Source organism: Schistosoma haematobium, chromosome 1, assembly GCF_000699445.3.
Source record: "Schistosoma haematobium chromosome 1, whole genome shotgun sequence".
NCBI lineage: Eukaryota > Metazoa > Platyhelminthes > Trematoda > Strigeidida > Schistosomatidae > Schistosoma > Schistosoma haematobium.
This window is the reverse complement of record NC_067196.1, coordinates 8230620-8255719: the sequence shown is the minus strand read 5'-3', so window position 1 is coordinate 8255719 and position 25100 is coordinate 8230620. Positions and strand designations below refer to the sequence as shown.

At 30.9% G+C, this 25100-nt stretch overlaps 1 protein-coding gene across 1 annotated transcript in view; it reads left to right on the top strand.

Moving 5' to 3' along the window:
- Window positions 1-1280: 1280 nt before the first annotated feature.
- TBX3_1 (T-box transcription factor tbx3) overlaps window positions 1281-25100 on the top strand; it is a 59138-nt gene continuing 35318 nt past the window's right edge. The window contains exon 1 of the mRNA XM_051209318.1: window positions 1281-2933. Coding sequence (XP_051073057.1) covers window positions 1366-2933 — 1568 coding nt within the window. The 5' untranslated portion in view covers window positions 1281-1365. The remainder of the gene's footprint in view (window positions 2934-25100) is intronic.

Here is a 25100-nt window from a genome sequence, read left to right as displayed (position 1 = left end):
CTTCCAGGTTTTCCATGATGGTATAAATTTATATCGATTAATGAATTCAATCATTTAATTACTACAATCTCCACAAACCCTCATTCTGAATTGACTATCTTCTCCATGGTGGTAAATTTCAAACAGACAAGAAAATATATTTCACTTCTGTTAAAACCAACACCAATATAAATGACCTCATTTAAATTCATATATAACTCATTATTAATAGATTCGATGCACACGTTTAATTGTACTATGTAATGTATTTGTATGTATGTGTTGTGAAGTGAATTTTGTTTACTTTCATGTCACTATTATTATTAATATTGTTGTCATCATCATCATCATCATCATCATATCCAGTAAATTGTCTAGGTTTTTTGACCTAATAAACACTATGCTATGATTACGAGTGATTTTTTGTTGTTGTTGTTTAATGACTCTTATTAAGAATAGCCATCCAAATTATCTATAAAACGACCCGTTCACCGTGTCTATGTCTATTAAATTTGGCATTCTACTAACAAAAAAAACAACAACTAAACTGTATTATAAACAGATATTGAACAATTCGAGTATATAATGGAGAGGAAAGAAAGAGTGAAAATAAAAGAAGTTAACGAAGAGAATATCTATAGGAGGCAACAATAAACCAAGGAGAAAATAGTTTTTATTTTCTAATGTTTGATTCTTTTTTAACCAATCCAACTGTAATGCTTTTGGATCTCCTATGATTATATGGTACATAATCGCTTAAAATAATCATTCTCTGTTATTCCTTCTCTCTCTCTCTCTCTCTCTTCTCCTTTTCCTTGTCCATTCATGTACAACAAACAGAATTTTCTAGTATAGAAAATTAGTTAGACAATATGATAGATAAGCGGATAGAGAAGTGTTTAATGTTTATACTTTTAGAGGGGAGGGCAAAAGGGTTACATGGAATAAGGAAATAACTAAAATCATTATAGGCATGTGTTAATACAGTAATATTTTGAAAGTTTTTCATACATATATACATAGACTTTCGAAAATTGACACCAATAATTTTTAGATCTACTTATTATGAACAAGTGTGAAAGTATTCTATTGGTTAAAAGTGTTATGTTTCATTCTATTTATTCATCCCCCTATCACTTTTAAAAAGGATTTAGTATCCAATCGTTTTAACATTTTTGTTGAGATGTTAATTTCATGTATATGTATGTGTGTATGTGAGAGTGTGTGTGTGTGTGAGAGAGAGAGAGAGCTTACGTAAATATTAGGTAGTTATATAAAAATTACCAATGCGACACTTCTTTCAAATAAGTAAGATACAATTGTACAGTACTACTACAATTACAAATTATTATTATTATTGCTGTCTTTATTACTATTATTATCGTTATGTTAATCAGTCAAAAAACACCGAATTTATGCTTTCCTGATAAATCCCCATCAATGAATTTATCAACACAATTAAATAATCCAATCATTTTTAATTCAAATACTATGGAATCACATGATAAAAATAACCATGCTGATGGTGATGATGATGATGATGATAATGATGACGATGATGAAGATGAGCCAAAATCATTCAATATAGAAACATGTAAATCACAATTTATATTCAGTCGAAATAGACATAGTTCTAATGAATCTAACACAACGAAAGCACCAATTTCACCATTCTTATCAACTTTACCAAACAGTAGTACGGCGTTTAGATCTCCACCCCACCTACTACAACCCAACATAAACCTACAATCATCGTTACCATTACTACCCCCAACATCATTACCATTCCCACTTCCTTCTGTCCCTCCGTTAATTAATTCATTATTTTGCAAAAATTCCACATCATTCTATACTACTCTAATGAATCAAATGGATCCAGACCAATTACATGTTCTTATAAAAATGTTAAATGATACAGTTACAAATGGTTTATTAACTAATAGCTCGTCAAATTTATCACTACCACCTACATCGATTTCAACAGCAGCATTAACTACTGCGGCATTGCAATCAATGTTCAATAGCGCCATGTTTAACAGAGAATCTTCAGTACCAATGAATTTATTTAATAATAAGTTTGATTCAGTGGAACATTTTGATATTTGTAATCATGTACACAATGATTTGAAGAACAGTTTTAGTTCACAAGATGATTATTATCATCATTATCTCCGTGACCAGTGGGATTCCCAATATTGTTCAAAAGATTATTTGAATGATCCTGCTAATTGGCCAGATAATATTGATAATAATAATAATAGTGGTAATAATAATAATAATGTATTACTTATGATGTTAATGATGATGTTCATGAAAAGAAATGTTGATTCGTTGATATCAACACCTAATCAACTAAATAAGTCACCAACATTAACATTATCATCTGCGTCTGGACCCTTCACTTCCCCGTCATCATCATCGCCATCGTCGACAAAAGGACTTACGACGATGACAACAACAACAACTACTACTACAGAAAACCAATTTATGGATGATCATATATTACACAGTGACAAATCTAGTCAACATCGTTATAATTTGTTACATAATCCAAATTATTTAAACACTGGAGATGGATTGCAAAAATCTATGAAATGTAACATAGTGGATGATCAAGAAAATTTAAAATTTAAATTAAATCATTTAAATGTATTCCCAGAGAAATTAACTATTCGTGATATCGTTAGTTCAACTGGTAGTAGTAAGAATACTACTATGGTTAATACTACTATTACTACTACCACTACTACTTATAACAGTAGCCATAATAATAATAATAATAACAATAATGGTAATGGTTATCAGTCATCTAATTCATATATCATGAATGATTTATTAGAAAATGAATCAGATCAAATAGATTCACTAGTTCAACGAACTGAATTATTAGACTCTGATCTATGGAAACATTTTCATAGTATGACTACTGAAATGGTAATTACAAAATCAGGACGGTAAGTAATATATAGTATATATATATAAAGTATTTTAATAAAAAAGATTTCATTCTTCACTTGAATATGTTAAATATCTTCACTATCGGTTCCATTCCAAAACTATAAATGTTTATACTGATAAAATGGTTATACAGACATTAATCTGTGTAAATTATTTGCATCATTAAGTGAGATATGATAAGTAAACGATGGAAACAAAAAACCCTGTTCCGTTAATGATTTGATTCTGTCTGTTTCGACTTTTAAATTTACATTGATGTCATTTTATAATTGAATTCATGAGTCAATTGAAGCTAGACTATCATGGAAAATCTGGAAGCACTGGACAGTCGTTTCGTCCTATTATGGGACGCCTCAACAGTGCACATCCACGATCCCATCCTGCGAGATTCAAACCCAGGACCTATATTGATGGGTTATCACTTATTTTTCTGATAGATTTATTTCACACAAGAGTTTTCTGTTTCTGTGTATATAATTGTAGAGATTGCTGAGTTTTAGTTGAGTTCCTGAACTGATCAATGTTAGATCATCTTTGAAAACCTGGAAAAAATTATAAATTTCACAGTAAAAATGTTTGAACCAATGTTTATTAGTTGAAGGTATAGTCTATAAGGGAAAGTTTGTTATGATATAGGATCTCTATATAAAAGGAACTTCTATCATATACTGTTACATTTAGAGACTATTTTTTACTAAACAAAACAACATGAATTCATTTTCATGGAGTTTTGTTCTCTGAAATGGATGGTTTGGTCGTGTAGCTTTCATCGTTCTTCTGAACGACATCATCAGCACAAACTTCAGATAAAAGTCTCTAAAATCTATCTGAAGTTTGTGATGATGATGTCGTTCAAAAGAACGATGAAAGCTCCATGACCAAACAATCCAGCTCAGAGAATAAAACTCCATCAAAATCATCCACCTGAGCTACAAATCTTCTCCACCATTTCACAATAAATTCGGTCGATCGTTTAAAAAAAAGAAGAAATATGTATTACGTAACACATAGATCTTTCCGAAAATTTACATAAATCACATATGGTAACATGGATAAATTGTAGTTATAAGATTATTTCATACATAAGTTAATTCTTTAGTGTAATATAGCATAGTTTCTACTGAATAATCCTGTTTAACAATCTTATTAGAAACTAAACTGTTGGGAATTGTTTAACATTTAAAGTTAGATGGTCTGATAAAAAAAAATCAATTTTAAAATAAATAGATAAATGAACAGTACTGCTATTAAATACAATTATTTGGGTATCATGTCAGTCAGTTACAACGTAGGACCAAGTACATATATGCATCGATCCAAGTGGCCATACCTCATGAACACAACAAGATGAACACCGAATTCATATAAGTAGTTTATTCAATGATGGTAATATATAAAAGAAATATTGTATATAATGACATAATACAGGAAGAAAGAATTAGTTCGTAGAAAGAAAGATATGAAGCAATTTTAATCTCATAGTTCAAAGGAAGACAGAACATATTTGTATCATGTTTTATTTATTTGAGCTTCGATAGACAGATAATATCGTTGGCTTCTTTTATGAAATTAATGAGGTCCAAAGTTAAAAGCATTATCCATGACTTAATAAATGTGAATTATATAATATATGTACCTTAGACATTCGATTAACGGATCAGTATCCAGTAGTTCACTATTTATCTTCTCTTAAACTATGAGATTAAAATTATTTTATATCTTTCTTTCTACGAACTAATTTTTCTTTTTGTATTATATCACTACACAAAATCTTTCCCTTATATATTACACCAATGAGTTAACTACTTCTTTAAATCCCGTGTACGTCTTGCTGTGCTAATGAGGTATGGTAACTTGGACCTATTCATGTATGTGCTTGGTCCTACGTTGTAACTGACTGACTGACTGATTGAGTTCATGTTTCCTACATTGAATCAGTCATCATTATAACAAGAATTTAATTAATTTTATTAATAAATAATCAGTTTACTCTCAAATTACTTGTTTATGTATTACAACATTGTATGTTATAAAATTGTAAATTTCGTAGAAATAATGAAATACGAACCCAAGACCTGTCAGTCTCGCGCTCGAGCGCTTAACCTCTACACCACTGAGAAGGCCGGCATCTAACGGTGTTACTGTCTAACTCCAACGAATCCACGAAATTGAGCGACACATTCATCATTGTCATCAGTGAGTTACTATATTACAACAGACCCAGTTGAACTCCACTGGTCACTGCTTCTCACTAGAACTCTAGGATATACCTCTTGAATCCAGTCACTCGTCAGCATATGTTGATTAATATCAGAAGTGTTTTTGTGAAGTTCAGCGGTTGAGATCACAATAGGACGAAACGACTGTCCAGTGCTTTCAGGTTTTCCATGGTGGTCTCATGATCTCAACCATTGAAATTACCATAATATCGACAAAACCCCTTCTGATATGATTATGATTAATAATGAAATACAAAACAAACATATCTCATGTTATATACGATTCATCAAAGGGTTGTTAATATTCACACTAGATCTCTAACATAACAACTTTCATTATGAATAATTTGGGATGACAAATGGAATTTATAAAACTTGATCAAAATTAAATCAAGAATATCATCAGCCATGTTGGTAGGTGTAGACTACCTGGTTGGGATCCGCGAGATGATAGCAATCGATAGTTAGAGATCTTGAATGACATGGCTCAAAATCGTTTGCAATAGTTCAGGTGCATCCACTCTTTGTGTTCTCCCAAATTATAATCTTCTCAATTCTTCATGTACCCTATTTTTTTCACTTTCCAAATTTATTTCACTGGATTATACTCCTTGAAGAACATCTTCAAACCCTAATCTTTCCGATTACTGCTTATACTCTTACTACCTCTACCATTATGGGATTTGAATGGACAACTGAATCTCTGTGCTAGTGTTGTATGTCAACTCGAACTGATGTACATACGTACGAAGTTCTACGTTGTTACTGACTGACTGATCAGTAAAATAATTCAAATCCTTACATAATATATAATAATATGATCACTTAAATTTTTTTGGCTTCATCAATTTAAATTCGATCGATTTTTTTTATTATTAAAACATTTTAAATCTTTCAAGTGATTGATTAATTGATTGACTGATTGATTGATCGAAATAAATAACTAAAAATAACTTTTCATATTTTTCTCTTTCTTTTTGATGTAAAATAAACGAATATAAAAATGAATGAGATCTTTATAAGATTTATGAGATACTTTAACCAAGCAACAGTTATCATTATCAATCATTTATTTCATAATAGATGTATAATTTTAAGACTACGTAATTATACATCCTATTTGGTATATTTAACTTTACTTATTAGCTTAGTAAACAATTCACTAAATATTTGAAGCAAAATTTATGTATTCAGACTCACAGTGTGAAAGAACATCAGGTAGGATGAAACGTCGTGTCTTGAATTCGATTGTTATAACTTGTAGTACAATGTTAAATCAAGGTAGTTCGTTCAGAATAGACATCATGTCAACAAAGACTAATCAATTACTGTTTGGAATAATAAATGGGAATTACAAATTTCTACCAGTAGGTTATCAATTTTATTTCAACTTTCCTCTCTCTCAATCCTTCTGGAATTGAATAAAAATAATTGTACCTTTTAGATTCACCAAAGATTGACCTTATTTCATATACTGTTGAATACTAAGGAGGAGTAGAAAGTGTTTCATCTTGATATAGGAATCCTTAGCAATATTTACACACTGCACCACCTAGGATCGAACCTAGAACCTCCAGGTCTCTTGATGAATGCTTGACAGATAAATCACTAGGTTGAAATTCGACAGTACAGATTTCAAACTTCAATTTGTTAAATAACCAAATAATTGACCGATATTATCGGTGAAAGTTGTTTTAATCCTATGACACCTGCACTGTACGAGTCACGATTTCTTGCTCAAGGGTTTATAGTTATATATATATATATATATATATATATATATATATATATAATAATTGAGCATTCGATACGTCCAACACTATCTCTTTAACTATATGGTTGTATAAAGTTATTGTTTATTATCAGTTTAAACGTCATAAGCAGTACACAAGGATTTTTCTTTTTTGTCATTTTACATGGCATCTGAATTTTACGCAAAGACCTAAAAGTCACATCGTCGATTCCGATTGGCTCGTCCTTATGGTATACTTTTAACCGTAGGACTTATTTACTGTGATTCTGATAAATTTTACAAATTAATTTCTTCCATGTTACATTTAATTTTTACTAATGTCTTCAGACGATTAAACGAACAAATTCTTTCTTCTTGTATTATATCCTTATACAAAGTCTTCCTTTTATATATTACTATCATTGAAGTAACTACTTCTATGAATTTGGTGTTCATATTGTTGTGCTAACGGGGTGTGGTAACTTGGACCAATGTATATATGTACTTGGTCCTACGTTGTAGCTGTCTGACTGACTGAGAGGATTAAATTATATTGTGAAACGTACGAAGTTAGAAAATATGAACAAACGGGTTTCGAATCATTGATAAAACGTTAATGCTTTTGGGCTCTTTACTACAACTGATGTTGAGAGAATTATAGACCTAGTCAATAGCAAGAAATCATCAGTACGAAATAGCTTGAATATGATTCAGTTTTTTAAGCTTTTTATTGATTAATATTGGATTAGGCTGAAAGTCATCGTTAAAGCACATGCCGATTCATGTTTGTGTATAGATTTCACAAAGTAAATAACATAAGGTTCTAGCTGACAAATGGTTAACTATATAATGAATGTTGCTTATCTCTGCTATTGTCTTTACAGTTCACAAAAGATTAATAAAACGCTTGAATTTCGTAAATTTTGGCGAGACTATAATTTGTGAACGAACCAATCAAATTTAGGATAACAGGTCTTGAATTTTGGGGCGAAATTAATTCAACCATTTGGCTAAATCGAGTTTTGACATCATAGCTGATATCAGTTCGTGATGAAAAACCATAAATCGAATTCGTAACCCTAACCATCAACTGTGAATCATAATCCTTATTTTTCAAACTGCTTTATAACCCTCATTTAACCCTAATAAGTAGGTAAACACTCTCAAGGTCATTTTGGTGTCGCTAAACGGTCGTCCATAAATTATAGTCTCACCTAAATTTTTCACAAATACTGTCTTGTAAATTTGTATCGAAGGTTTCAACAATCAGCAGTAGGTCCTCGATAACTGTTTTTTTATTGTTTGAAACTCATCAACAAGATATCTATAGAATCTCAACAGAAGTAATTTTTACTAACAGATATAAATTCACACCACTTAGTTATAGTGAAAAATATAATAACCAAATCACAAATGACCTGTCGTGAGACTTGATAAATAGTATCCAATCCGTATGAAAAACGAGACTAATATGATGTTGGTCACTATTTAATGATCACGTAAAGTATATTTCTACCTGATTAAATTATTTTTTCCTCTAACTTTTGAGTTCATTAGTACTTTTAACTAAAATCATTCTCATATATTAAGACAGTTAACTTGTTGTTGATTGACTTAAATTGATCAGTTCACTTATGATTTTTTTTTATTTTTAAATTAAATTGTCGACTATTTTGTAATCTTAATTCAGAAATCAAGTATAAGTTATGGTATTTGACATTAGGTCAAAAGTTTGTGTAGATATGCTTCTCTGTGTGTGTGTGTGTGTGACAACTGCTGGTGCTGTCCGGTTGCTTAAAACTTAATGAAATAGAGCGGGATTCTATATGAGGCCAATATGAGTGGGAAGTAAATGAACTTTGCCATATTAAAACACTACTGTATTTGATCATTTTTTGAAAAGTTATTCCGTTGATTTTACCGCCTAATGGTGTTTGGCTTGTTTTAAGTGGATCGAAAGTGTTATGTGGTTGGAAGTAGTCTATGGGAAGCCCTATACAATCTAAGTTTCGTTCTATTTAACACTTATAAGTAAAGCAAAATTGAAATCATAAAGAAGTTTATGCTTTCTGTAGGATTTTTAACTGTACCATCCAACTTCCCAGTTTGAAATGTTACTACTGAGCCATTTAGGTCTCGACTGACCTATAAGACCAAAAAATTCATACTGGTCGATCGTTGGGTAGTGAGCAATATTATGTTTGTTTAGCCCTTAGTGCTGGTCGAATTCTACCGATCACACTATGTGCACTATGATTCAATATTGTGGTAAGAAGTAATAGCTAGGAGACCGTGTTATTCGTACTAGTCAGGACTTATCGTTAAGGCATAGCTTAAATCTTAAGGGAACTGATGATCCTTATAGGATTCATAAGCAACTATTAATTAACCGATTAATGTCATACAGCCTCCTTCAATGTAATATTTGTTTATATAATCATTATCATTATCATCACAATAATCAAGAGGATTAATAAAAATGACGCCAAAGTAAAGTTATATGTGTTTATATATTTAAAGAGGAATTTAATGCTACATTGTTGCAAGCGTTTAAATGTTTACAGTTGAAAAAATTTCATCCAATTCACTATGAGCCTTGTGTGAGTATAAATAAGTTTCAGTATATCTTTATCTGTTCCTGTCTCCCTCTCTCTTCTTTATTTACTTACTTACCTACTCATTCATTTAATCACTCAGTCTGGTTCTATAAAAATTTATGTATTTCCACTTGAATGTAGTACTTTTCACTGTAGTTTGATTATTACATAGATATCTTTACTGATGTTTACGGATAAATTAATAATTTTTAAATGGATGGCCGTCTCGTCCTAATATGGTATTCCTCAGTAGTGCATGCCCATCATCTTGCACACACCAATAGGACCCAGGAACTTCGGTGTTACATGCGAACGCTTAAACTGTAGACCACTGAACTGGTATCCAACGGTATTAATGTCTAAATTCCAGTTCTATCGAGAAGTCGTGACCAGTGAAGATAATCCGTCTTAGGTAGAGACAGTTACCCAGCTCAGACAATCGATGAAGGATTGTGCAAGAGCATGAATTGATTGAAGTTAGACATTAGTATAGTTGGATGCCGACTCAGTTGTCTAGAGATTAAGCATTCACGTGTGAGACTCAAGGTCGTGTGTTTCGAATCCTGCGTGCGGGATGGTGAATGTGCACTGTTGAAGAGTCCCATACTAGGACAAAACAACCATCCAGTGCTTTCAGGTTTTCAATGGTGGTCTAATACTGATCGATTCATGATCTCAATATAAATATAGTTATTACGCCACATCACCTTAATAATCACGTTTACTAAAAAAGATAAAAAAATTAGAGTGTTTTTTAATTAAAGATGTTTTATATATAATTTTTGTAGGTAGTTTGTAGAGCTTGATATTCATCAAGTGGTGAATAGATGTTTTGTTCTAGCTGTCTAATTCAGTTAAGTTCATCATATAAACTATGAAACTCAGTAATCTTTACAAACTACCTCTAGTAATACTAATCATGTGATATAAATGACAGATTTCGAAAGGTGATTCTCAGAGTTTTAATGCGAAGCCTTGACCAATGGAGCTCAACGATGTTGGGAGTGATGCAGTTACCACTACTGACTTTAGAATACGGTTGGGTGAAATCGTGAATTGTTTGATGTTAAACATTTAAACCATTGGATATTGAATCAGTGGTCTTAATGTTAAGCACTGAATGCAAGACATGGAGGTCCTGAATCCGAACCCTGTCAATGTTATGGATATGCTCAGTTGAGGAGTTGCATACTAGGACAAAGCAACTATCCAATTCTTAGCAGCCATTAATTGGTTTTTCATATATTACCACTAGATAAAATATGATAATCTGATAATTTGAAGTGTATCAAATTGATATCAATTAACAAATAGTTGATATCAGGGAGGTTTAAACATATGGTTTAGATTTTTCGACAGAAAGTAATCTTAATAAATACTCAAACGTCGAACATGGTATAATATGACAGGTTAATGAAAATTTATGATTGATGAATTAGAACTATATCAGGATTGAGGCAATAACACATCGATATTGCTGAATGATTGGTAGATTTCTGTTTTTGATCTGGAAATTATCAACAATACATATTGAAGGTTCTATATGGAGTTGAACTTAAAGCCAACTAGTTTAGCAAACTAGATAATAATTAATTAATCACTGATTCGGAACCACAATGATCTATTTTCTTGTTCAAATTCGATAAATGTATGGTATTCAATTCTTTATGAATAACATTAATAGAAAACTGTCTTTTTTTTCTCCTCGAGTTGGTTGATTGTACAGATCTAATGGTTTTTGGCACTAGAACTGTGAGAAATTCATCTTACCATTAATGAATACACGATTATTATTATTATGTTAGTTTATAATATAAAATAGTATATAAAAAGGTTCAACTTCATTATATATTAGACAAGATCACATTTTGGTTAGTAGGTTATGAGATAAGAAGTTTTGAGACCTAATCACCTAACTATTTAATCATCAAATTTATGTTTTGCTATCAAGTACAAGATTTTATGGTTTAATAATAATAATAATAACATAACAATCGACCATTCTTTCATGTTACTCAGTTCATATTTTCACTTGTTTTAATGTAGTCTGGCTGAATTACATAATAATAATATATCGGAAGAGGTTTTGTGGAGATTGTAGTAATTTCAATAGTTGAGATCATGAGTCAATTGAAACTAGACCACCATGAAAAACCTGGAAGCATTGAACGGCCGTTTCACCCTACTGTTGTACTCCTCAGCAGTGCACCTCGCAAGATTCGAACCCAGGACCTATCAGTCTCGCGCGCGAGTGCTTAACCACTAGACCACTGATCTGGCCGTCATCCAACGATGTTAACATCTAACTTCAACTAATCCACGAAATTGAATCAATGGATCTATTTAGTAACAACTAATCACTAGTATATATATATATATATATATATATATATATATATGTTAATCAATTATAGATCTAGGGATTTCAACTCATTCACCTAAAAAATTACCCACTCATAATGAAAAAAAGAAAAGATTTCTATGTTTAATCTCTAGTTTGATCATAGATGTTTATAAACAGTTTGGATATAAAAGATTTTTTAAATGTTTCATCATTATTTAATCAATTATTAGACAGTAGCCAAAATAGATTAGTTTCAATAATATATCTTCATTATAATTAGTCTTTAAAGAAAAAAAACAAGACGTCATAAATGAGGACTAAAAACCTTTTTATCTGTCAGGAGATTAATTCATTAAATCTCATTAATAAATAGTAATAACATTGATACTAATGAAAAATATAAAGACATTGATGTGTATTATGTTTATGTGTACGTGTACGTGTACGTCTACGTCTACGTCTACGTGTATAGTTTATGGTCATTTCACTCACATTACACAAATGTAATTTAAAAGTAAAATAAAAGAGAAACTACAAAAGGTGAAAAACTTCACGCTTATCTACTAATTTTTTTTTCATTTTGGCCAGAAAAAAAGAAAAACACAATAGAAACAGAGGAAGAAGAATGTAGAGTTTATTTCAATGATCATTTAATCAGAAAAAGAAAGAGAGGATAAAACAACTAATAATAGTAATAATAGTAATAATAATAATAATGAATTAAACAAAAGATGTTAGTTTGTAGTTTCATTGTGATACATCAATACTAAGATATGAATATGAGGTTATGGAGATTGTTAAGTTCTTAATTGTGATCAAGAATCGACGAATGTTACACCATTATTTGTAACCTGGAAGCACAGAACGACTGTTTCATCTTAGTAATAGACTTGTGAGCAGTTCATATCCACGATCCCACCCAAGACCTTCGATTTCGTGTTTCCACGTCTTCAATGTTCGTCTAATGTTTGTCGATTCATGATCTCAATTAAATACTAAGATATGTTAGATACATTTATTCGATAAGTTGAAAAGAAGACGAAAACTATGTCTTAGATTCTACTCCTAGCTATACATTCATGTATTTTGTAATAAAAACAATATTTGAATAAGATCAATTTAAGTTATGGAAATATAAAAAAAGGTGAAGACTATACACATTATATTTATTAGTTTAATGAAGATTATCATTTTATACTTAAGAGATAATTATTGACTTAATACACCAAATGTTAGTCAAGATAAAAGAATTGAGTGAATATACTTTTTTTTGTATAGCATTGTTTTGATTTCGATAGAGAATGCTGGTGAGTGACCTATGCTCTTCCACGACGGGTAATAGGCGTAAGTAAGTGTTCTGATTTATTTTAAAAAAAATTGAGTAACTAATGTTTCTGCAATTCGAAGATCTTTAAGTTTGACAGACAATATTATAATCAACTATTGAAAACGATTAATTCATCTTAGGAGTATAATATATTCGAATAGAAAGAATGAGATCTGAGGTGTTTATGGTGTTGACTAGTCACACTAGTACATGTTCATGAATACAAAAATGCAAATTCTTAAGTAATTCACCTCTTAATTCATTTGTATTAATTATTTGGATTTTCCGATTAATACTTAGGACTGTAATTGATCAGTCTCTTATTGGCAGATGTACATCCTGTGAGGAATGCCTTGTAATTGCCTTGATTTATAAATATTATAAGCAGAGATAGGTGATAGTTAGTTGTGGAACGCTGGACGCATGTTTCATTCACTCTGGGATATCAACTCTAGGATACATGTACATCCGGTTGATGAGTTTCAAATAGGACGAAATATGAGTCTTGAATTCCACTGCTAGCCATCATCCATCACTACTAACAATCCAGCTTCTAGTCTAAGCTATCTATTTCCTTTTAATATATATATTAAGTTGACTATTTCTCTAAAGTAATTTACATCACCTAATGTTCTATAGAATTACGTCTTTGCTCGTGAACACCTTCCAACGTAGCCAACAAACACTTCGAAATTCATCTATTCAGTTTAGATATGTCATACTCTCAGTAAATTAATAATCACTTTAAGTAGTTTATTATATTAGTCGTCAAAATTTGTCAAATTCATAGATTTCTAAACAGTGAAAGTAATAGTTATCCGATGTTTTTTGGTCTGGAAAACAAAACAAAGTTAAGTGTATTAAAAGACTTATGGTTGACCGCTTCTTTACATCTTTAACAACTTCAATTCCGATAAGTTACTAGTTATAATAATGATCTTAAAAAGAATGATCATCTAATTAGACTAATTTACATTGTATACATAGACTTCTCTTCTTATTGTATCTCACTTGGAAACAAATAAGATAACCACCACCACCACAACAACAACAACAAAGGAACACGTAGACTGTTAACTTGTTTAGAAATTTTCAAAAAATAATCTTTTGTCTACAAAAAGAAGAAGAAAATTCTGGAGAATGTAGAACAAAAAGCAATAGTCGTTACTTGTGGTTTCTTTTCTCTTTTAACTGCACGACGAAACGTGTCTTGCACGACATAATAGTAATAATAATTATAATAATAATATACACAGTAATGTTGATCACATCACATACTATGATAGTGAGTTTTTGTGGAAAGTAAAATATTTCATTCCATTTTGAAGATGATCTATTATGATCATTCAACAGAATAAGAAAAGAGACAAAGTTATGAAAGTTTGAAAAAGTTATTAGTGAGACTATAATTTATGAATGACCTTTGAGCGACGCCAAAATGGCCTTGAAAGTGTCTACCTACTTACTAGGGTTAAATGAAAGTTGTAAACCTGTGTGAAAAAATAACGATTATGATTTACTGTTGATAGTTAGGATTAGGAATTTGATTTATGGTTTTTCATCATGAACTGACATAAGCTAAAACGCCAATACGCTATTTAGCCTAATGATTGAATGAATGTCGCGCCAAAATTCAAGACCTGTTATCTTAAATCTGATTGGTTCGTCGAGAAATTATAGTCTCGCCGATGAAATTTGTTTGGAAACAGTTTTATAATGCTAAGATTAAGACTTAATCAACTAGGAATTTTTTTAGTCAGTCAGTATCTGTAGTTTGACGATAACGCCGATGCTCCTGATATTATTATTATTAATTATCACTTAATTAAATGTAACCGTACGTCATGAAGTGAGGAGAGTTAACACTTTATTTAGAAATATTTTTGATGCAAATGAAAATTGAAAGACCATTTCAAGAAAGTTCTACCAATTTTGATCACAATACGGGGATATTTCCAAAAAAAATTAAACAGTTAAAGTTCTTATTTTAGGGTTTAAACCTGATTCGTGGATAAAAATGATGTACTCAACAAAGTTATAAATCTCTGATGAACGGTATATGAACCTACTTTAGCCGCTAATTACTATTCTGTTGAGTCCTTCGACATTGTATGTCTATTTGAACTACTAGTTTTTAGACAACAGAATACGAAAAGGTTTCTCCTTTAAGAAACTTATCTACTTCAGTGTAGACATCCATATGGTACAATATAACCCCCTTATACCAAGAGTTTTTCTTAGAGTTAACGACAATAACAACAATGAGAGCAGTGATCATGTAACTTCTCCTAATCCTATATTATAATCATTCCTCTAAAGGTATTCCATTCCAAACAGCTCTATCTCAGCTAACTGAGTTGTTCTACTGATCTAATTTTGTTTAACTGAAATGGAGTTCTCGTTTAATGAAATAAGAAAGCAATTATAATCGAAAAGTGAATCAATCCATGTTAATCCAACTGAGACTTAGACATTTTTCTTAATTTTTAACTGCGAACTAACTCATGTTAGACGATCATTAAATTCTAGTAAATATTGTTTAGCTATTTCGTCCTAGTATGAGATTCGTCAGTGTTGCATAACGACATCACTTATCAGGAATCGAATCCATGAACTTAAGGTTTTGCAGTAGACGCTTAATCCTTAAACCAATGAAATGGTAGCAAATGGTTTATACTGTTGAGTTTCACTTAATTCATGGCATCGAATGACTGTCATCAGTTGCATCTGGTAATATTCGTCTCATTCTCAATATGTTTAGATAACGCTGGTTACATCTTCTCAGTAGAACTCCAGCTAAATACATATATATCTGCATAATTTAAAAAAATCCTCTATTATAGAGGATCGAAAATAGTATTAATCATGAATTAAAACCAGTTTCAAACTGAAATAAAACAGCTGTGTTTAGTTCACTTTGGCTTTCACTACTTCATCAGTTGATATCAACCTGTGATCAAAGCCAGTGGTCACATGTTATCCTCACTATAAAAATGAAATTACCTATTTGTTTGTTGTTGTTTTAATTTCAAATAATTAGTGATATCAGTTTTTCTGATATCATATCTTTTATACTGTTCAATGTTTATGAGCAAAGATGAATGGTAGCTAACAGTGGAATTCAGGACGTGAGTTCCACTTTATCTGGGACTCTTCAACTGGATGTACCTGAATTCCAAAGTTGATATTCACTCCAGAACTCAAACCTAATACTGGTCACTTCAAATGTTATCGCGTTATTTACATTGCTACTGAGTCCTGTCAGCTCATTGTTTAGTCAAAAACATTTAGTTCACAATTTGTTACTATTTAACATTAGGAGTGCTAGTAGTGTGATATAAACTATTTATATCCACATAAGTAGTATATAACAATGATCAGACATAGAATGTATTTCAGTGGAAGATCGACAGGGAAAGAACGGGAATGTACAGCAGTTGGTATAAAAATGCATGAACAATGAAATCTAAGACGATGTATTGATACTTTGCAAATTAAAGATTTACTGAATGGTTCTCAGATTTTAATGAGATATTCTGTTATTTCGTGTTCAAATACATTTGATTGTCCCCACCTGTGTTCTTGTTCACTACTGGAGTACCAAAGTTAACTAATTCAAAATATACAAATTCTGATTCAACAGTTAAATTATGCAGTAGTCATTGTTAAAGTTACATCTCTTGAATCTAATATAGTATAAGACTGTAGGTGTATAATTCTGGAAAAATGCAAGATTATCATCCCTAAGAAAAAACATACACAGTCTAGTTAACATTAAAGTATTTTATTGTCTTAATATTTGAGATTATGAGTTCATTGAAGCTAGACCACTATGGAAAGCCTATAAGCAATGGAAGACCGTTTCGCCATATTGTGGGACACCTTATCAGTGAGCATCCACAGTCTTGCCTCGCGAGATTCGAACCCAGGATCTATCAATCTCACGCCTGAACACTTAACCTCTAGATCATTGAATTGACATCCAATAGTGTTAATGTCTAACTTCAACCAATCCACAACATTGCATCATCTTCTACCATTGTCTTCAGTGAGTTACTATCTCACAACAGACCTAGTTGAATTCTAATGCTTTCATGTTTTTCATGATGATCTAGCTTCAATCAATTCATGAATTCAACTATTAACTTACTAAAGTCTCTACAAAAACCTCTTTTAATATTTAATAGAAAAGTCAATAGTTTACATATTTATTATTACCATTTATTATATAATTCAATTTTTATAAATGAAAATTCATTTCAATCTTTCAGACAATTCATTGACACCTAGAAACATTGTGAATGAACTATAGTAACAAGCATTTAATTATTGAATAGATCAAAGGTTTAAAGTTATTTACTAATGACAGATTTAGACAAGTATGTGTGTGTGTGTGTGTCTGTTTTGTTTGTTTGTTAAGTACTAATGATTTGTATACAAGTAATCAGTATATAATAAACAATATGTTTATATATAAATATGAATGTTTGAAAATATTACCATTATTATTATTATTATTGTTTTACTAATGTAGACGCCTTTACAATTGTTTATTTTACGATAATGGCTCCTAATAAAAAAACCTAAGGAGATTATATAGAAACTATTAGTCATGTTAATTGTAATGGGTGTGACCTATTTATACATATATATATATATAAACCAAATGAAATGATCATTTCTAACCATTTTTAAAATATCATAAGACATGATAGGTACTTTTTCAAGATAATGATAATTGAGTATTATATAAGATATTAACCAAACAAGACAAATAAACAATGTTATATAAGCTTGAAGATATTTAGTTGAGTCTTAGATAAGATGAAACACACATGCTGGATTCTACTATCTTTTGTATATTTCTAGTTTAAAATTTAAAACAAATAAGCTCTATGCAGTTTCTATTAAATTAATGATTGAGATCATGAGAGTGAATTGATGCTAGACCATTAAAGAAAACCTGAATGCACTGAACGGTTGTTTTATCCTATTGTGGGACTCCTCAGCAGTGTGTATTCACGATCCCGCCTTACAAGATTCGAATCTATTTATTTATTAATTAACTATCCACTTACACACACACACTGTTTGAATCGGATATTTTATTTATAAAACTACTCATTTACTGTAGTGAATAACATCTCAGGTAGAGTAAACTATTTAATTATTTTATGGAAAATTAAACACTCACTTTATAAAATATGATCATCATAGATTGAATACATTATTTGAATATCTACTTTTAGTTGTTTATTATATACTTCATTATTCTTCGGATCTTATATGATTCCAATTGTTTCTTTTTTATGTTTTGTTTTCCTATCTATTCATTTTATTTCATACTTCTACTGATAAACATTCTACTTACATTTCATGATATGCACTACTTATATAGATAGATATAAGTAGTATATACCACAGTATTGCTTGATCAGTTATTTAATAATTCTTTCTTATATAATTTTGGTGAATTGACCAAATGAACATGAATGTTTTCAGTTCTTGTTATTCATTTTTTTTTGTTGTTGTTGGTGAAATCAAATTCGTTAGTTAATTCCATACCTTTTTCATATCATAATTGTTTTCTTATGTAATTCTTACGTAATTAGGCTCCAAACACACATATATGCTTTAACTACAAGGAGTTCGTTTTAAGAAATGTTTTCTTTAAAAAACAAAATTAAACTATATAACTACTATATTGAATTAGATTATAATATACCATGTATATTTATATAAACAAATGTATATAATTCATTTTCCCCCTTTCAATAAAAAAAAAACTTGAATCTTGATCATCATTGTACCTTATTGTTACTTATCCTATTTATCTAATGAGTAATTAAAAAAAAATTGGTTGTATTTAATTGAAATTGATGTAAAAATTAACTAACTAAGGCGAATTTGCCTACTTGATAAATATGTTTCTTAATTCCGAATGAATAACGTATATCTCCCTCTATATGTGTGTATATGTATATGAGAGGAAAAGAGAGGGAGAAAGAGAAGGGGGAAAGAAAGAAAGAGAACATGCATATACAAATCTTAGTGATATTAACACTGTTATTACAATGAAATGAATGAGGATGGAATATAAAGATAAATGAAAAATAAATAAATGAATAAAATGAATCAATTCACTGAATTTGGTTTCAAATAACAAATTGGTTCAAAATCATAACAGACTTTAATTAGATTAACATAAATATTGATAAATAAAATATACATTGAAACAATGAATTGAATCATTTTAATTTACACATAAGTAGGTTAGTAGGTAGGTAGGTAGGTAGGTAGGTAGGTAGGTAGGTAGGTAGGTAGGTAGGTAGGTACGTAGATAGATAGATAGATGGATAGATAAAGTAAGTTGATTGGTTAGTTGGTAAGTAGACAGGACAAATAGAGTGTTGATTCACAATAATATCTGGGTATTTTTTTTCTATTTATGTAAAACAAATCTTTCTTTTTTTTTTGAAAAATAAATCTGCACTATTCGGTGCCATAGTAAAAAGAAAGAGAGAACAAAATCCAAGCTTTGGAATATATTACTTACACACATATATATATATTTGAGAATAAGAGGTAAACGGTTTTAAATTTCATTAATCTTTGTTTTAGCATTTGCGTATATACACACATATATATAGATATATACATATACTCAACAACTAATATATCAGATTATTTATGGGAAGTGAAGTGTTTGATCTAATTAGTAGGTGGTCACTATTGTAATAAGTTATTCATTAAGGTTAAAAGGTCTGAATAATTTTTTCTGGTTAGCGTATTTTTAGCGAGTTAGTTTTCTATGGGATGAGGTCGCTAACTCCATGCTCAACCCTCCTCCTTTATCCGAGCTTGGGACAGGTATTAGCCCCCGGAGCGACTCCAGGCGGAGTTAAAGTGAAATTATAATCAATATTTTATTGATGTTCGATCTGATATATGAAATCATTTATCATTTGATATAAACATAGAGGCGGCCTATGTTCCTTTACAAGGAGTAACAGGTTTATGTAGGTAAGTATATACATAACTGAACACTACCTACATAAATATGTATTATCTTCTCTGGTTAGTGTTTTTTTAGAGAGCTAGTTTTCTACGTGATGAAGCCGCAAACCCCATACCCAACCCTCCTCCTTTGTCTGGGCTTGGGACCGGCAGTAACTCTAGAAGAGCTACAGACGGAGTTGCCTACATAAATAAGTGACATGTATTGTAAGATAACATTTGAATAATTTTACAAATATTCATTTATTGATTCACAGTTAATTAAAAGTGAATGTGATCTGTTGATACTAATGTGTCAGTAAAACTCCATGAAATCAGATAAAAATACTTAGTTTAAACAAAGTGATTATCATTGGCATAGGAAATCACTAGATTACTATTCAAACATTTATTTATTTATTTGAACAGACAAATATTGATGCAAACAGATACCGAATACGCATGTGCCACATTAATCATTCGACTTGTGTGAGGGCTGTGATACTGCTCGGGTGCCCAGACCAAAGCAGGCGGTTTTCTTAGGGTTCCACATCCGGAGCCTTTGACCTATAGCTTTGATCCACAAGGTAGTAGAACAACATCAGGAGGTGCAGTCCCATGGTAGACGGTGACCAACGGTTGGTTTATACGCCATTTATTTCCTCAGGATCCTGAGGATCACATGCACCACTGGCTTGGAATCAGGTTTTCCAACTCCCCTACGTGAACCATCCGTTTTCACCGCCCCGATTAAAGCACCGGACATCGGCTTTCATCTTCTCAATTTCGTAAACAGCAGTAATGCTGCAAGAAGTCAGTGAGTATGACATCCCTGGTAGTGGCTGTATACGCATGGCCATGTGAGAGCATTTGGAGAGGGAGAGCAGACACTTTCCACCATCGACCGTAACAGGGCATTTGGAGGCTAAAGTACGGGCCCAGCAGTAAAATTCCGAATCAATATAAGTTAGACAACCATTGAAAATACAGAAGCACTGGATAGCCTTTTTGTCTTAGTATAGGATTCCTCATCAGTACTCATCCACAACCCAGCACGTGAACGCGTAACCTGAGGAGTCACACATTAGGACGAAATGATTGTTCATTGCTTCATGTTTTACAATGGTGATCATATAATATAAATCGGTTCATAATTTTAATGAAATTCAACATTCTCTACAACTCTGTCTTGTATGGGCTATAATTGTGTTCATTTTAATAAATCAACAATCAGAAATAAAGGAAATGCTGAATGTAGTTTTAGATTGTAGTTCGAAAAGCAATCCAGGATTCATGTTTCACTCTAGTCAGAACTTATTAACAAGATAGAATATAAAATACCAAATTCTGTTGCTTGCAACAATTTAAAAAAAAAAAATTTATTGAAAATTTCTATACTTGAGATTTAGAAATATTCTCTCTTAAGGGGTCCACCCATCAGTCAGTCAGTAACAACGTAGAACTTTGTATATACGTAAATCAGTTCGAGTTGGCATACCACATTAGCACAGAAATGCAGTTGTCCATTCAAATCCCATAATGGTAGAGGTAGTAAGAGTATAAGCAGTAATCGGAAACATTAATGTTTGAAGATGTTATTCAAGGAGTATAATCCAGTGAAATAAATTTGGAAAGTGAAAAAAAAATAGGGTGCATGAAGAATTGAGAAGATTATAATTTGGGAGAACACAAATAATGGATGCACCTGCACCATTGCAAACGATTATGAGCGATCTCTAACCATCGTTTGTTATCATCTCGCGGTCCTCAACCAGGTAGTCTACACCTACCAACATGTCTCAGTCTACTTGTCAATGACTTCATGGATTTGTGCTATGTTTTGATCTGGCTGCCACCAGCTTTCTTCCGACCTACTCCTACACCATAGAACATTGCACATTGTGACAGTCTTTGGTTGGGCATACATAACACTCATCAATAGAGACCGATTAAATAGTAATATTGAATTCTTATTATGAATTCTCAATAATTTATCAAATACTTTCATTTCTTTATTTAATAATAAGAAAAAAAAAGACCCAATTAATCTATCTCCCTGTCTTTCTCCATTTTTTTTTTAAAAGAAAAAAAGTAATAATGAAACATTTCACAAGAAACTATTCATAGTTACAAATATAAAATGTAATTTATTGAGTACAATTTATCATTTGCATTATTCTATTATAAAACTCGTGAATAATTCTCGTTTATTGAATTGTTTTAACTGTTCGGATTTACATTATTATTATTATTATTATTATTATTATTATTATTATTATTATTATCGATTGTTAAGTAGGTGTAATAGTGTGCGTGAAAGAATTTATCTCTATGGAACACATGATTACTCAATATGTCATTTGTTTCTTCTTTTTGTTGTTGTTGTTGTTGTTAGTTGGCACATTTGTGACCTTCGATAAAACGAATAGATATATATAGTTCTCTTGGTCAGATGATTTCTTTTTTTTTATCAGTAATTTTACATTCATATAATGTTGTTAGATGGATGAATTTAATTGTATTTTATTAAAATTGTAAATTGATTCAAGTTAAATAAACATTGAAGAGTTGAAAATATTTGATAACCGTCTTTCTCTCTCTCTATTACAAAACATTTAATAATTATCACTAATTTCTAATCTGAGTCACGTTGATAGATGTAGAGTATTTGGTTGGGATCTGCGTTATTATCGTAACCAATGATTGGAGACTCGGGATGATATGGCTTAGAATCGATCATAATGGTGTAGGTGTATATACTCTCTGTCTTCCTTTGAATTGTGAGATTAAAATGACTTAATACCTTACTTTCTAAGAACTAATTCTTTTTGCCTGTATTATATCCTTATACACAATTTTTCTTTTAAATATTACTACCATTGAAGTAATTACTTATATGAATTTGGTGTTCATCTTGTTGTACTAATGAGGTGTGGCAACTTGGACCGATGCATATATATATATATATATATATATATATATGCCTGGTTCTACATTGTAGCTGACTGATTGACTGACTTATGTAGACAATCTCTTCACTGTTAGTGAATTATTTTCTCATTTTTCAGTTCAACAACATTTGAACTTAATTTCTAGTTTTTTGTAATTAGTTACCGATGTGAATTAGCGAATTATTTTAAAACTAATTGAAATATACACTGAATTAATTAGTTGGTGGTTGGAAGTAGTCCACAGGAAACCCTGGAAATGGGTTTCGTGTTACTTGGCACTCGTCAACAAGGTGTATCTGTAATCTTGAGGGAACTGGTGATCCCTGATAGATTCGATCCCGTGTCACCCAGCTTCACAATCACAGACGTTACGACTAGGCTATCCCGGTCGTGACCGACCTCCTGTGGGACTGAGATGTAATGACAATTGATGGATCACTGGGTGGTGGTGATCAATTTCATGTGTGTCAAGTCCTTATTTAGTGCAGATCGAATGCTATCGACCAAGTTGCATTGTGGCCACCAGTCTAGGTGACCCGATATTGCGTGCACTATATTGAGATTAGATAGTGGTTGGAGGTAGTCAACTTGGTCGATAGCATTCGATCTACATTAAGAAGGACTTGACACATATAACATTGATCACCACCACCCAGTGATCAATCAATTGTGATTGAATGGAACTTGATTTGAACATTATCATAATGAACTGAGACCAGATAAAAAAAAATTATTGGAAACCATTTGGGAGTAAGGTACTTACTACATATTAGTTTGGAATTATTGATAGATTTTTGCTTATGGTTCTTATAATTGATCAAACTTAAGAACTTCAAATATGATAACACGTACAATAACTTTGGATTGACTACACTGAATTCAAGATATCGTGAGACAGGAAAAGTCATCCATCTTGATAATATCTTATAATCTTTCGGTTTGTAATTAAGTCGTTTTCAAAATGAAATGAAGTTATCTTTTTGTTTCAACTTACAAAATGTATTGTTAATGTAAAAAAAATTATCCAAATAAATCATTATGAATAAACTAATTACGTGAAATACATTGTCAAATAATGTGTATTTCAAAAAAGTCCTACTATAAACAACTTCTCTACAAATTCTGCACAAACTCAACATTATGTGATATTATATGGATTAGTTGAAGTTGAACATTAACATCGTTAAATGCTGTCTCATTGGATCACAGCTCAGTAGTTTAAATGTTAAGAGTTCACGCCTGACACCAAAGGTCCTGAGTTCGGATCCCATGTGTGGGACCTTGGATACACACTATTGAGGAATCTCATACTAGAACGAAACGACTATCCAGTGCTTCTAAATTCTCAACGGTAGTCTAACATTGATCCATTCATAATATTAATCTTAACAATCTCCACAATCATATACTGATAATTAAATAATGACCAATAACATGTATTACGTAATCGATTGCTTTAATAAACTTCAATATTAATCAATTTAAAAATGTAATTCATAATTTAAGTAATTTCACATTAATGATTAATGGTAATCAATAAGAATTCCTGTATTGATTTAAGTTTCTTTTTATTTAAGATTAGTCATAATGATGTATCTATCAGAGACTATGAGAAAGTTGATATTTATGAATATCGATTAATATTTATCAATATTTTCGATTTTGAATAACTTTTTTATTGATTATCAATGATAAATCAATAATTCACTGTATCAATGTAATTTACAAATATTATATGACTAAAAATGCTACTATGATATATGCTATTCATGTCGATAGATATAAGTAGTATGTAACATCAATCAGAAGTGGAAACCTTGGTAGTAGAAAGCTAAAAAGATCAAATTGGATAAAAAAAACATAAACAAAAAATAGAAAGAAATTGTAACTTGAGAAAATCATACAGAATGTGAAGGAAACTTGTAAATGAAGTATTCGATGTATAGTTCTCTTTCAGAGTAGGTGTTCTTCTGTATTTGTTAGTGGTTGTTTTGACA